General features: G+C 41.9%; 1 protein-coding gene across 1 annotated transcript in view; it reads left to right on the top strand.

Moving 5' to 3' along the window:
• The window catches only part of TAF4B (TATA-box binding protein associated factor 4b), a 70,074-nt gene extending 58,082 nt beyond the window's left edge, over positions 1 to 11,992 (top strand). The window contains exon 15 of the mRNA XM_082755451.1: positions 10,226 to 11,992. Within this exon, the coding sequence (XP_082611577.1) occupies positions 10,226 to 10,393 (168 nt within the window). The 3' untranslated portion in view covers positions 10,394 to 11,992. The remainder of the gene's footprint in view (positions 1 to 10,225) is intronic.
• The last annotated feature ends 1,579 nt before the right edge of the window (positions 11,993 to 13,571 follow it).

The following is a 13,571-nucleotide window of genomic DNA, read 5'->3' as shown; positions in this document are numbered from 1 at the left end:
TGCTAGACCATTCAGTTCCTGCAGTGTGTCAGTTCTCCTTTTCTGGCTCATCCAGCACTTCAAAAATGCCTTGAAGGTGCTTTTAACAGATTTTGGTCTGAACCTCTTAGTGTTGTGCTGGAGATTAGCTGTTTCCAGGACCTGGATAGCTTACGAGGCTGCAGAAGTTCCTTACAAGGAGTCTGACAGCCTGCTTCTGTTGGAGATCATCATCTTGGCTGGAGATGGGAGAAATGCCTCGCCACAAGTGTTGTTGCCAGTTTTGCCATTCTTTCTCAGGAAGCCTCAACGCCATGTGAACAAATGGGTGCTTGGAGTGTGACCCAGGCACAACGAGCAGAAAAGCCTTGGGAAGTAACTTGTGTGGTGGAAATGGTGGTGAAGTTTTCCTGTCTAATAAAACTTAAGGCTTCCTTCCCCCTCCCTGTGTCCTAGGAAGCCTATAAATGAAAGTACTCTAGCATTTTTGCATGGTGGAGTCCATAAAGACCTTTAATAAAGCTCAGCTAATGCCTGTAATGTAACAGGGACAGTAATGGCACCTGGCCTTTAGGCTTCCCCTCAGCCTGGGCTGTGTCAAGACTCCTCTCTGAGGAGAGAAGGTCAACTTGTTTCTTTGATTTTTGTTCTGACATGGACACAGACACAAACAACTCCTTGAATGCTCACTGTTTACAGCAAGTGAAGTGAAGAAATCAGTATCTAAACAAGCTACAGAAAACAACATGCCAGGCTTTTTGGTAGCTGCTCTTCACTTTGATGTTTTTAATGCACTGTCACATGAAGCTGAAAGTGCAGTTATTTTTTTTTTTTGTAATACCCTTGGAAAATTAAAAAAAAAAATAATTCATCATGAGAACAGTTTTCCTTGTCCTTTTCTTCCCATAAGCATCTATCGAGTAACTATTCCTGTTCTTCGTAGTGGTTTTCTGTAATTATGCCGGGTTTGTTTCTGAATATTTAACAAGGCAGCCTGTTTAGGTGCTTTTCAGTTATTTCTCATCATCTGCAATGTGTCTATTTTGGCACAAGTCTGTAAAGCTTTAATAAAGTGAAACATAACAGTGTTGACACGGTAAGGTGGTGATCCATTATTTACGTTGCCATTTTAAAAGAGCATGTTTTTAGACCACATCTGTAAAACTGACCATAAACCTTGATAGCACTTCATTGTCACAAATTTACCTGCTGTGTTTTAAGATGCTTCTCCCATAGGTTGCCGTACTAGGCTGAATTGTAAGGGCAGTAGGTGAAAGTAATTCTGCTAGTGAAACTACTTTTTCTCACATGCAGTTTTGCATTCCAGTGCCTAGTGCTTAGGCTTCATGCTACCAGAAAGCAATTCTCTGCTTCTCTGTGGACCTTTCTTTTTTTTCTTTTTTTTTTTTTTTTATTTTGTGAAATTATGCAGGATAACAAACTTGTGAAGGCTGTTTAGACTTAAGCATTTAAGTGTCCCAATATATCTGAACAAGATTTATAAAAGGCTTAAGACTTCTCATGTAGGATAAAAAATGGTTTAGACAAACACTATATTTCAAGAAGCAGAACATTTGTAATACGTTCATGATAACATGGCAAAACATTCTGAGCAGTAAACAACATTCCATTCTTCAGAGATGAAAGGAGGTCTTTGAAACTGAAAGCAAGTACGATATGGCCTTAGGCTGATGCACATTTGGGCATCTTTAAAATCATCTTTTTGGGCAACCTGTCTGAGAATAATTTAAGCAGGCAGGATGTACTTTCTCATTTCAAATTGCAAATACAGACAGCTTTACTCACAAGTAATCTTAAATGTCAGAACTTCCTGACTGTGCAATGTCAAAGAGTAAATCTGTGCATAATACTCCTGTGACCATTTTTTAAAGCCTAATATCTTGGCAGACAGGTGTGATGGAAGGAATTATTCCTGAATGTGAAGGATCCTTTGATAGTATTGAATGAAATCACTGATGTTAACCATATTAGTTTTTTTTTTTTTTTTTTTTTTAATATAAGACTTCTTCAGCTTGCCTTAGCCTAATGTTCTTTGTACAGTGTTTGTATTTCTTAAGTCTGTGTTAGAATGAAGTTGTGTGTTCAGCTTTTTATAATTGCTTACCATAATAATTAAAGGAAATGAATGGTTTCAAGCCATTATTGATGTAAACTGGAATCCCTGAGGTATTTGGGGAGACGGGGAAGAAATAACCAGTTACACTATGTATTGAAAAAGCGAGATGCTGAAAGCAAATTTATATCATATATGCTTTTGCCCAGTACCAAAAGGTAATTGGTACTGGAAGACTGCAGCTCAACAGACTGGGTCAGAATGGATCTGATGCTTTCTCTTGCAGTAACAGTAAGTGTGAAGGGTGGAAAACCAGCATTTTGATAGCATACTCTTTCTTTTCTCCACAAACAATTGTCTGTTTGGAATGGTTCTCCCCACCTCGGCTATCTGCTCACTCCACGCTCAACCACTTGGATTCGCACCTCTTCTGGAAAGTCTTTTTCCTCATGTATTTGAATATCTAATTCCTACACAGTCACCCCACTTTCTTCTCTTAAATTATGGTTTCTTTACTTAGCCCCTTAAGATGACCTGTTAAAAATTATTTTAATCTGGGAACTAAAATGTGGTATAGCACAAACATGTGCTTTACAACTGAGACCCTGCTTACCAGCTGCCACATCGTTTTGTAGAGTGGCAGATGACAAATGAAGAAAGAGGCTCTTGCCCAGGAGACTTTGTTTGTCAACTATTTTGGACCTAAAGCATTAAAAAAAAAAAAAAGACTAAAAAAGGGTAAAATGTATTCTGCCCTTGTTATTGCCTATGTATTGCTACACTTGAAACAGCAGTAGAGGGAACTCCATGAAGATAATGGAATAGAAAAAATAAGGCTTGCTCTAAGCCTAGAAAGCGAACAAACAAAACAAAACAAAAAACACTATAATGGGAATTCCTGTGCCTTTCTTGCTTGAGACACTAGTTGGGGTAGTTCTGCATATTGTCTTTATTTTGCCTGTTGACTTTATTGCAACTTAACATTTGAATGGCATTGTTCAGAGAGAATAATTTAAGAAAAACCCTGCTAAGAAAATCCATCTATTGTGAAAATGTGCTAATTGGTGCTACTTGTATTCCAGAGGTGGTAATATCTTCATCCCTCTCATTCTGGTCCCTCTGGACACTTTTGGATACAAATGAGTCAGTCTTTTAGATCTGATTAATTTGTGTTTTTGGGTATGTGTATTTGTTACCCACTTTGTTATCTCTCCCATTTTGGGTGCATGTGGGGAATACTAATGAATGAAAGGGTGGGGAGACTTCAAACATAACTCATCTTGAAGAAAAGGGAGAATGCTTCTTGTAAAAAAACAATCAGAAAAAGTAAATTTGAAGCCACAGATTTGTTTTTCTGATTCTGTGTTCTGTTTCATCATTCTTTATTGGTTGGTACAATGCCCCTTAACACTTCCCAATATTGAGAAATATTTGAGGGTTATTTTTGATTTAAGTTTCTCTGCTTTTCTGATGACAAAGCCATTTTCAGAATGTCTTTGTCTAGTTCTCACTATAACTGGAGTCTTAAAAGTTTGAAAACTCATGCAAATGAGCTTTTTTTTTTTTTTTTTTTTTTTTTTCCCTGTGAGGAAACAGGCTGCAGCTCTGAGTGTAAACTTTCTTCCTCAACTGAAGGTATTCTGTTTCCCAGCTTGTCATCCGCCTTGAACAGAGAGCAGTGTTTTTGTGTGTTACCACTCAGTAGGGAGGAAAAAGCTCTACCTACATTTTTGAAAGTTGAGTGAGGAGGCCGAATGTTACTCTTGTGGTAAGCACCTAAAGGCTGTGGTAGGACCATTCTTTCACTTTCTAAGGGAAAACTTACTTGGATGCCTCCCAGTCAGTCTGACTTTTTGGGGAAGTGCTTTTTCTCACCTGTTTCCTGGCTCAACGATAACACCCTAAACAATTGGAAGAGATGCAGTCTGCCGTGCCCCAAAGTGCCCTTGATGTTGTATCCTTCATTTACATTCTCCCAGGTTGCTCATGTTGACGGAATCACAGGTAAACCTTCTGTCTCTTCTTACTTCTTGCATGAGCCAATGGCAAAGGAAGTGTTCTTCCTCCAGATCCTGTGGGTGCTCTTCAGTCTGCAGCCTGGATTAGCTACTCTCTCAATAAGTGTAGGTCTTGCCATACGGTAGGCTGTCATCGGTATGATTTACAAATAATCTTTTAGCCTTCCCCTGGGGAGTCCCGGAGGTCTCTCTGGGGTAAATGTGGCTGGTGCCGAGTTGCTTGGTGGAAGGGATGGGAAGCAGAGGTGCACCAGGCAGCTGTATCCGCATGCTGTCGCTCTGTCTGGCTGTAGTGGCAGCCTTGGGGAGGCAGGTCTTGCAGGTATTTCTCAAAATGCTGCCCTCAGCTGATCCGCAGGCCCTGTGGTCCTCCACGCTGCTCAGGTAAATGGTGCAGCTAGTATCCTGGGGTCAGCGCCTAGCTGCTCAAATGCTTTCTGAGCATTCAAATCCCAGTCAACAAGCATAAAATAAGGCGATGCTTGCAGGGTGATGCACATCTTCCAATACAGCGGGCCACAAATAAGCTTGTGTTTTCCTAGTGGAAAGTTTGGCAAGAAGAAATGGAAGAAATACCTTGTTTTCTGTGCTAGTCATTGCTCTAGTTTTAATATCCGTTGTGTGTGGAGAAAGCAAGCTGGTCACCTTCTCTTTTAGGGCTAGCTCTGTGCCACATCTCATCATTCTTAATAGAACTCAAATTTATCCTGCTTGTTTTATGGATGGGGATGCCAGTGTGTGGATCAAGCACATTCTGTGTATGGTGCAGGTTTAAGCTTCTGGAAATGATCTTAAGGCTGACCCAGGAAGAACTAAGCTGTCGAGCAACGAGTCCTTTTTTGCAAACTGAAAGCAAACCCTGCACCTTACAGATGATTGAGCAAGAGAAGCATTTTGTTCTCCCACTGCGTGACAATCAAATCACTGGGGTTTTTTTGGTGTTTGAGGGAGGGATGCATGATAGTCAAGGGAAGGGACATAAGTGGCTTTGCACTTCTGGAAGTGGTAGCTTTAGGAGTTACTGTCACCCTTCTGACCTTAAGCTCCTCTAATGAGGATACATTAGCATAATTCATCTGCTTTGTTATTGGTGTAAAGGAAGTGACTCAGAATGAATTAATTGAACTTAAACTTGGCTCCACTTAAAAAGTGGATGAGGATGGTCTTGCTGCCCTGTGTATATCCATGGGGTACAGAGAGGCTTCTGACTGGTGCTTGGCACTGGTACTTGATAGTCTACTAAGGTATTTTCTTAAAAGGTACAGAAAATGAATTTGAAATCAATTACTTTAAATTGGACCTGGGCTACTTGAATGTAAGTAGGTCTTCAGAGCCAGACTACAAAATCTGTTTCTACACTTGAGGGATTTTCTTCTCTCTATCTCTCTTACGTGTCTGCCTCCCTCTCCCTACTATCCCTTTCCCAGCTCATTTTGAGACTTCAGTCTGAAGTGATACAGGAGAGTTTTTTTCTTTTTTTTTCTACTTCATGTATGCAGACTCTTGATTTCACTTCCTAGTTCTTATTCAAGCTGTTGGACAACCGAAGAGTCTACAAGGATCGTCGTACCTTTGGGGAAGAGGGGAGCTGAAAGCATGCTCTAATTATAACATATGGCTTCAGCATCTTATGTGCTGCAAGACCTAAGCACACACACCCCTGTCAGCTAGAGAGTTTCAATTTCAGCTCCGAATTTCCTGGCTGCTGTCAGTCTAGGCCATACACTTGACGTGAATTCTTTCCCCTCTTAAACAGGCACAGATATTCTCGACTGCCAGTCATAAGCTTCAGAAGTACAGTTCATCGGCCTGTGTCGTGCTCTCTCTGTGCTAGATATGAACTTAATTCTTCTTATGTGTGAAAGATATCTGCAATTTAAATGACTAATTGCGTTGTAGCTCTAGGCTGAACATATTGGTAACGCGCAAACGTTGATGACATGTGAAGGGTCAAGAGATTTATAATTTAGTTGACAATACGTTGCTTAAAATGATGTGGCAAAGAGCCAGAAAATTTCAGCTTAATAATTGTCTATTAACTAACATGACATATTTGTATAGTAGTCATTACCTCCAGGTACAGATTAAGCATCTGATGTAGCCATGCGCGGTGATGTGCGTACATGAATCTCGGGCACAACGGTGAACAAACTGACGACGCACTCGCAGGAATTTGTTTCAGTATGTAAAGTGTGCTGCTGCCTATGTTTGAAGGGACTTGCAGGAATGTTGCACTGAAATCTGAGGAAAAACATGCAGTCGAACGGCATCCTCTGTTGTATGGATCTGACAGCTCAGGGAGGCTTCTTTGTAGGCTACAGATAACATCATAAATATACATGTTTGTTTTCAGCTGCGTGAGAAGCAGCCTGGAAATAGAGATCTAAGCCTTTTTGACATCAGCTTGATCTATCCTAATGGCCTATAAGATTTTAAAAAAAGATGCAACAGCTTTTTAAAAAACAACTCATGTTTTTATAAACACTGTTTAATGCAGTATTTTAGCATTACAAATGTGGGAGTATTTCTCGCAGACTGAGCTGAGGCTTGGTAGAATAGGTGGCATCGGTGCACTTGGCTTGTCACTGGAGTATTCTTTCACTTTGTTTTCTCTGGCCTCAGTTATGCACTTGTTTGGGATCTTAGCTTGGAGACTTAAAAGTATTTATGCCTCACCAGAAATTAAAAGGAGAGCTCTTGACTTTACTTTTAACGTCTGACTGAAGTTTGCTTCCTTAAAGTGCCCCTCTCTAATTCTGCTCTAAAGGTCTGAAATTCTGCATGCAGTTTGTGTGCAGCCACGAAACTTGAGAAGGAAACGTGTGCTCTGCCAGGAACAGGCCACTGGGCCTGGCCCAGGTGGGTGGGAAGGCAGGTTTCTACTGACCTCCGTGAACGTTGTTTCAGGTCCTATCCAGTAGCTCCGAGCAACTTTGATATTCCTGCCAGTACTCAAGATGCAGGCTTCTGGATCGTGTGCTCCAGATACCTTGGAGTCTAGGAATTCAGGCTACGATGGTAGCTCAGGTAGAAGACAACTCTTGTCCTGCAAGTCTCACTGCCTTTCATGACAGCTGTGGCTCTGAATCAAGTTCATGCTTGTCTTTCCAGAGAGATTCAGTATTTAATTCTTCATCCAGCCACTGGAGAGAGCTCTAAAGATCTTAAAGGCACGTTTTGGGAGCAACCTCCTGACGCTAGCTGCAAAACACATATGGGACGACTGCAGGAGCTCCTTGGTGCTTTCTTTTGCCAGAATTGGTGACAGTCACTCATCTCTGCTAGGAATATACAGAAGGCTGTGAGGATCACGGAAGTGTATTTCTCTGACAGAGTTGCTGATCTGACTGGACTCTGAGGATAAGCAAAACACAGGACTGCAGATATTTTTTTTTTTCTTAGGAAGAAGTTTGCTGCCCGACTGGAGGAATGTAATAGAGAGATCTGGGAGCAAGGCATGGGCTGGTGTTCTAGCGCAGGTCCTAAGGTCTGAAAAGCAGCATGGGGCAGCTTCTGGGCAAGGACTACGTGAAATGGAAAGGGGAGGGCTGCTAATGCTCCAGATAAGTCCTCTCTTTTAAGGACTGATAGCACCCCAGGGCTGTTGACCTGCTGCCCAGACAGAACTTGCTGAAGAGGAGGCTTCTGATCATGCAGCTGCAGAGGGCCCTCCCCTGAAGCCTCCCTTGTGTCAGCTGAAGAGCTCAGAGCTGGGCACTTCTTAAAGTCCTGGACACTGAAGCATGTGTGATGGTTCATTTTGGTGTGCAGATGGCACCATAGCTTCAAATGTTTTTCCATTAGGTTCTTTAAATGATTTGTTATAGAGACAGGTATATCACCCTCTGCCGTTTTTTCCGGTGTTCAGAACAAAACCATGAAAGGCCAGAACTTTGATGCAGTTGGTTAGTGCTCATCCCTGTGTAAGCTGTGTTCAGAGACATGTGCAGGAGGCTTTGTGCAACCTACCATAATGTGTTGGGTGAATTTCCTGACCAGGCAAAGCCCAGTTGCAGTCCCAGTCTGGACTGGAGTCGGCTATGCTGACGGACTTCTTTGATTTTTAAACCATCCCGCACCTCGAGAGAAGGGCCTTTTCTTTCGGCTTGGATGTGGTGGTCATTGCTTTGGATGTGCTCAGTAACTAGTTGAAGAGCCCTTGAAATGCTGTACTCGGCTCTGATCAGCCCGTTTGCTGCATGAAATATAAAAATACGAGCTGCAAATACAAGCTGCATCCAGCAAACAGAAGTCCAACATAAGCTTTGGCTTTGGAGGTGATTTTACAGCACAACGTGGCTCCGTGGCTCTGCCCTGGTATGATGGGTAAGAATTTAAGAATAAATAAATCCATAACTCTGTCTCAAACATGGGTGGCTCGGAGCTTCTGCTCTGCTGTAACATCTTGCAGCTCTGATAGCTTCCCGGGCAGGCTCGGGGATCTGTGATGTCTGCCTCCTTTTTGTAAGGGAGATAAGTGGATCGAGGTGGCTTTGTTTTGCATATTTTTAAAGGTAAGGCTTCTGGTCTAATGACTATTTAGAGAGAAAATACTTTCACCTCCAGAAAGTTCTTTGAATTATAAAGGACATTGCTGTTGGGTTACTGAAAACCCTTGGGGTTTGTTTCATTTATAACATTGCCTGAGGCCTTCTGCTGCATCCTGTTGGATTGACCTCCTTTTCAACCCGTGCTGGCAGCTGCATTGCAGAGCTATCTTTTCCCTGGATCCTTCGGGGTTGTCATATGACAAACTTGAACTGTGACCCTTTTGTGTCTTACCAGGACAGCAGTGCCCTCTCTGTGCTGCGTGGCCAGCAGTCTTCCCCACACGCGCATTTGTTCCAAGCCATTTAACAAACTGAAAGCTTCAAATGATGGCATTTCATAGTGTTTAATAGTATTGACTGTAAAGCAAATGAAATGGTGCTGAATACCCTGCATGCTGCTAGTAAGAAATACAGCTTCCATTTCTGTGATATGCCCTGGGTTTTCTGTGGTTAGTATGTGTTCTCTGGTGAATCTTTATTTTTTTAATAAATTTCAATGCTTTCCCCCTAACAACAGTAGCGTTCACTACTATAGATAGACCACCACTGGTATTTGTTTTTAATATATATATTTTTAACCAGATTTCTCTAAGCAAAGTGGGCAAAGTCATTTTGCTGAAGTCTTGCAGAGAGTGTTAGGGTAAGAATTGATATAGTTAACACAGCATCCAAGCAGCACCATCTCCAAGCGGTGTTGATGCTGGCAGGCATCGCCTTGCTGAAGTTACAGAGACTGAGCACTTGTATTTGTACAAATTGCGTTCATTACCAAGAACCCTCCAGTAGTGATAAGAGACTGGCTGTGTAGCATAGATTGGCTCCAAGATAAGTAGCCAGTCTATTGTGCAGCTCATGGTAATCTTCCTCGTCCCCACCCCTAATAATAAATCTCGGGGCATTTTGGTATGCATGGGGGTTGCTCATTCCAATAGCCTGAATGTACAACTACTAAACATCATCTCCACACCGACTGTGCTTTCATAACCGAGTGAGGCAGCTGACTGAGATGGATAGGCTTAGATACAGCACTCTGCACACCCGGACACTTTGACTGCGTGCATTTGTTGCTTCCTTAAAGGACGTTTCACAGGTGATGGCTGGGATAAGAGTGTCTCCTGGCCATGTTTCAAGGCTAGTGCCTGTTCTCAGCTGTGGTTTTCTTCAAGAAGAGGTGCAAACATCTGGAGACTGGGTGCTTGCAGTTGGGAGCAAAAGCCTTGCACAACCTGGGGCTCTGCGCAGGAGCTGTGGTGGTACGACTTTCACAGTGAGCTTGTCCTTTCTCAGTGCAGGTCTTCGTGGTATGGCTTCGGTGAAACAGCAGTTATTTATCTTACAGTAGTATAGTTTAAAAAAAAAAAAAAAGTGAAGGATTTTTTTCTAACAAGTCATTTCATTGCTTTGACTAAAGTAAACCATTAACTGGCAGGTATTTGCTTTGTCTTTTGAAGTATCTAATGTACAAGGACATCTGGATGGCTGGTTTCTGACATGTAAAGCTGAACATCAACAGGTTACTTTTATGCAAGCAAGCAGTACAACCCAACCAGTTTGATTTAAAAACTTGTGTTGACATGATTTTTTTTCTCTCTTCCCACTTTTAGGGTTTGAATGGCAATGGAGTCGCTCCTGGATCGTCAAATTTTAGCCTTACAAAGCAGCTGCTTCGTCCAAGAATAACCCGTGTCTGTCTCAGGGACTTGATATTCTGCATGGAGCAAGAGAGGGAGATGAAGCACTCTCTTACCTTGTACCGTGCTCTTCTGAAGTGATTTGAATTTTACATTTCAACTTGCTGTCTACTGCCAAAGAAAACACTGAAGCATTGTTGCACTGTCTTGAAATTCCAATTTCTGGAAAATGATCCGTTGTAAGGATAACTCTTGTTTACAGATAAACATTTTTATTAAATACCTAACTTAGCACCTGTAGGGTTTTTAATAATACTTGGTTTAACCCAGTCTGTAAACCAGTGAAAACACTGAGCTGCACACACAAGCACCTGACTACCTGCTTGCATTTAACTGTCTCGCAGGCTCTGAGGGCTTGATATGTGTACCTCGTTTATGTGTGTCACTTGCTTCAGTATTCCAGAGTCTGCAACATCTGTTCTGTCTGTAGTGCCTTCTTCTAATCCAACCTTATCTAGGGAAACAAGTAACATTTTAAAGGCACTGCATAGCATGACAACTGTATTTATTCATGAACCAGCAGTCAGTCAACATGCTAATGTATTGCCTGTCTGACTCAGCATCTCCCTCAGTTTTCTGGGTTTAGAATTACTACTGAGTGCTACTTTGTGGAGAACAGAGTAGCAAGTGAAAGGAACAAGGGACACTTTCTCTTCCCTACATCACCTCAACTGCCCTCCCCTTTTCGCTGACGAAGTGACTGAGGGAAGGTGAACAAATTGGTCGTTCTTGTGGTTAAAGTACATCAAATGGTGTAGGCAGGGCATGCTTGGATGTTTGGGAAAATGTGCAGTTACTAAACTTGAATACAGGGAGTGAAAGAGCCTAAAAAGGAAGAGAAAACACATTAACTGATCCCTTATGTTTTTCTTTATGTAGATATCAAAAAATAGCAATGAGCCTAAGTATAGATTTAGAAAGAAATGAACCAAAACAACCTGTGCTGACTGAAAAAAAAATATAAAAATGAAAGCTTGAGATCTAGTAAATGTTCTGAAACTTTACAGCTGGAGAGTCTTAAGGAGAAGAGTAATATTTGGAAAGCACAGGATTCACTGCTTTATTGAGAGTATTGATTTAGTTGTCATCTTAATGTTTATAGTACCTTAATATGGTATAACAGGGAAACTTTTCAAGTAGAAAGTAGTTAGTTCAGCCAGTTGCCTGGTTTCTGTTCAATGAAGAGGAGGACTCCAAATTATTAAGACTGCTAGAATAGATTCAAAAATCTCCTCTGCTGGTAAAGACTGCCTTGTGGTAGAAGGGAAAGCCTCCTGGTCACCTTTCTCCCCAGCCTCCAAATATTTTGCCTCCCATGGCACAGTGCTGCATAGCATGGCTGTTTCCCAGGAGCAGTGGGAAAGGCACTGACTGTATTGAATGGCTTCCTGCTGAAACTTTTTTTCTTTTAAGGAACAAGCTTCCTATGGTTATTTGGCATGCAACTTTAAAACTTTAAAGTGATAGATAACTCAAACGCCCTCTGCCATCAGAACCACTGCAGGTAGTTACCAAATTCAGTAAGTTTTGAGTCAGTTACGTTTTTTGTGTTGAAACAGTAGTGAATAATAAATCTAGCAAATGAATGCTGTAAATTATTTATATATGTATATATGGCATATATATATATATAAAAGAAAAGCAGTACTTTGACTAAGCTATAGTTTGCAAGATATTGATAGCGTCAGGCAAAATTGTTTTGTATAATTAAATGCTTAGCTTTACTTTTTATGTAAAGTGCAGCATTTTCCATATTTGTGTACTGTATCTTATTGATCAGATGTTTAAAATTATTTTAAATACTGCATTAAAGCAATTATTTTATTAAAAATAAGCAATAGTTCCCTTTGTCTGTTTCCTAGCCTGAGATACTCAGCGTCTGAGGCTGTCATCGCTGTGACTAATGGCGTGGTTCGGAGAGCAAGCCCCAGCTATCTGCCCATCACAGTGATTGGCACGGTTGCCCAACTTGGAGTGTTAACGATAAACATCTGTCTTCCAAGGTTTTTAGCAGAACTAGGTGACGGAGAAAGAATTGCTCGAAGGTGGGGGGCGGAGAGGGGGACAGGGAGTAAAAGCAACCCCTCATTTGTCTGATTTCCCCCTGTCAGTTGGTGCAGAGGCTGTTTTTTTTTTTTTTCCACAGCTGAGCAGAGGTAAACACTTTGCACGTGTCTGGGAAGCAGCAACACGGGAAGCTTCTCAGACCTCAACAATGTGCAGTGGAAGCATTGTCCTAAATTGTTCTTGAAGCAACTCGCAGCTAATTAAGCGCAGGTTGGAAAACAAAGATGAGCATCTGCATATGGGCTCTGCCTCTTCTTCAAACCAACGAGACACTTGAAATGAGAGATACCAGAGAAAAGAATTGATTAATAGATACGTGTAATAAAGCATGACAGGTAATTCAACTGCTTTTAGGGCTTGCCTGCCTGCAGTGCAGGTCACATGTTTTCATTACTGCTGTCACAGCAAGTTTGCTCTGTTTGGTAGTTCGTTTCTCCCTTCCCACCTCCAAAGAAACCTCAAAATTTCAGGCTGTGAGGAAAAGCAGGCATTTTCAAAAAGTTTTTCAGCTGGTCCGTAGGCCTAATTTCAGACAGGAGCAGACAAAGCCTTTTGCAGGTTCAAAATTACTTGTCTCCTTCCCAAGCATTCAGCCTGTGCTTTATTCAAGGTCAGCTTTGCATCTGAGAAGAGCCAAGTGTCTTCTGAAGTGGCACTTAGGAGACGCTTGAGCTTTGGCCAGCCACACCAGAAGTGAAAGGAGGAGTGACCATGCATTTATGGGTTTGTTCCCCCTCTTTTTGCAAATACTAAAAAGCTCAGTGCCATCGTGCTCCCATGCTTCTTACTTGTTGGGAAGCTTGTGTTCAAGCTCCGGCACTTAGCAGCAGAGCCATCTATGCCACGGATGCTGCAAGGGGTCTAAAGCTTACTGCAGGCACTTCTTGCTGTCCAGATGGTCTGTTAGTCTAGTGCCTATTTCTGATGCACCGAGCTGTCCAGGGAACTATCTGTGGCATTCAAGTATTTTGCCTTCAGAGAAAACAGCGTGTCTGGTTGTGTGGAGGGGAAAGCTGTTGTTGCTGGCTCTTGACTGATACCGTTTCAGCAACACAGCATTGCACTGGATTTTGTGTGTTACGTGGGAACAAAAGGGACCTTGTACTTTCTCCTCTTGCTGTTGCTTTTTCCCTTTCCTGCCATTTTTGAGTCTTAACGCCGAATCCACTTGCCAGCCCTTTGCACTGTCTTT

The sequence above is a fragment of the Aythya marila genome (genome assembly GCF_965140915.1).
Source record: "Aythya marila genome assembly, chromosome: 2".
In the NCBI taxonomy this organism is placed as follows: Eukaryota; Metazoa; Chordata; class Aves; order Anseriformes; family Anatidae; genus Aythya; species Aythya marila.
The sequence above is the reverse complement of the archived record's forward strand: the minus strand, read 5'-3'. Positions and strand labels throughout refer to the sequence as shown.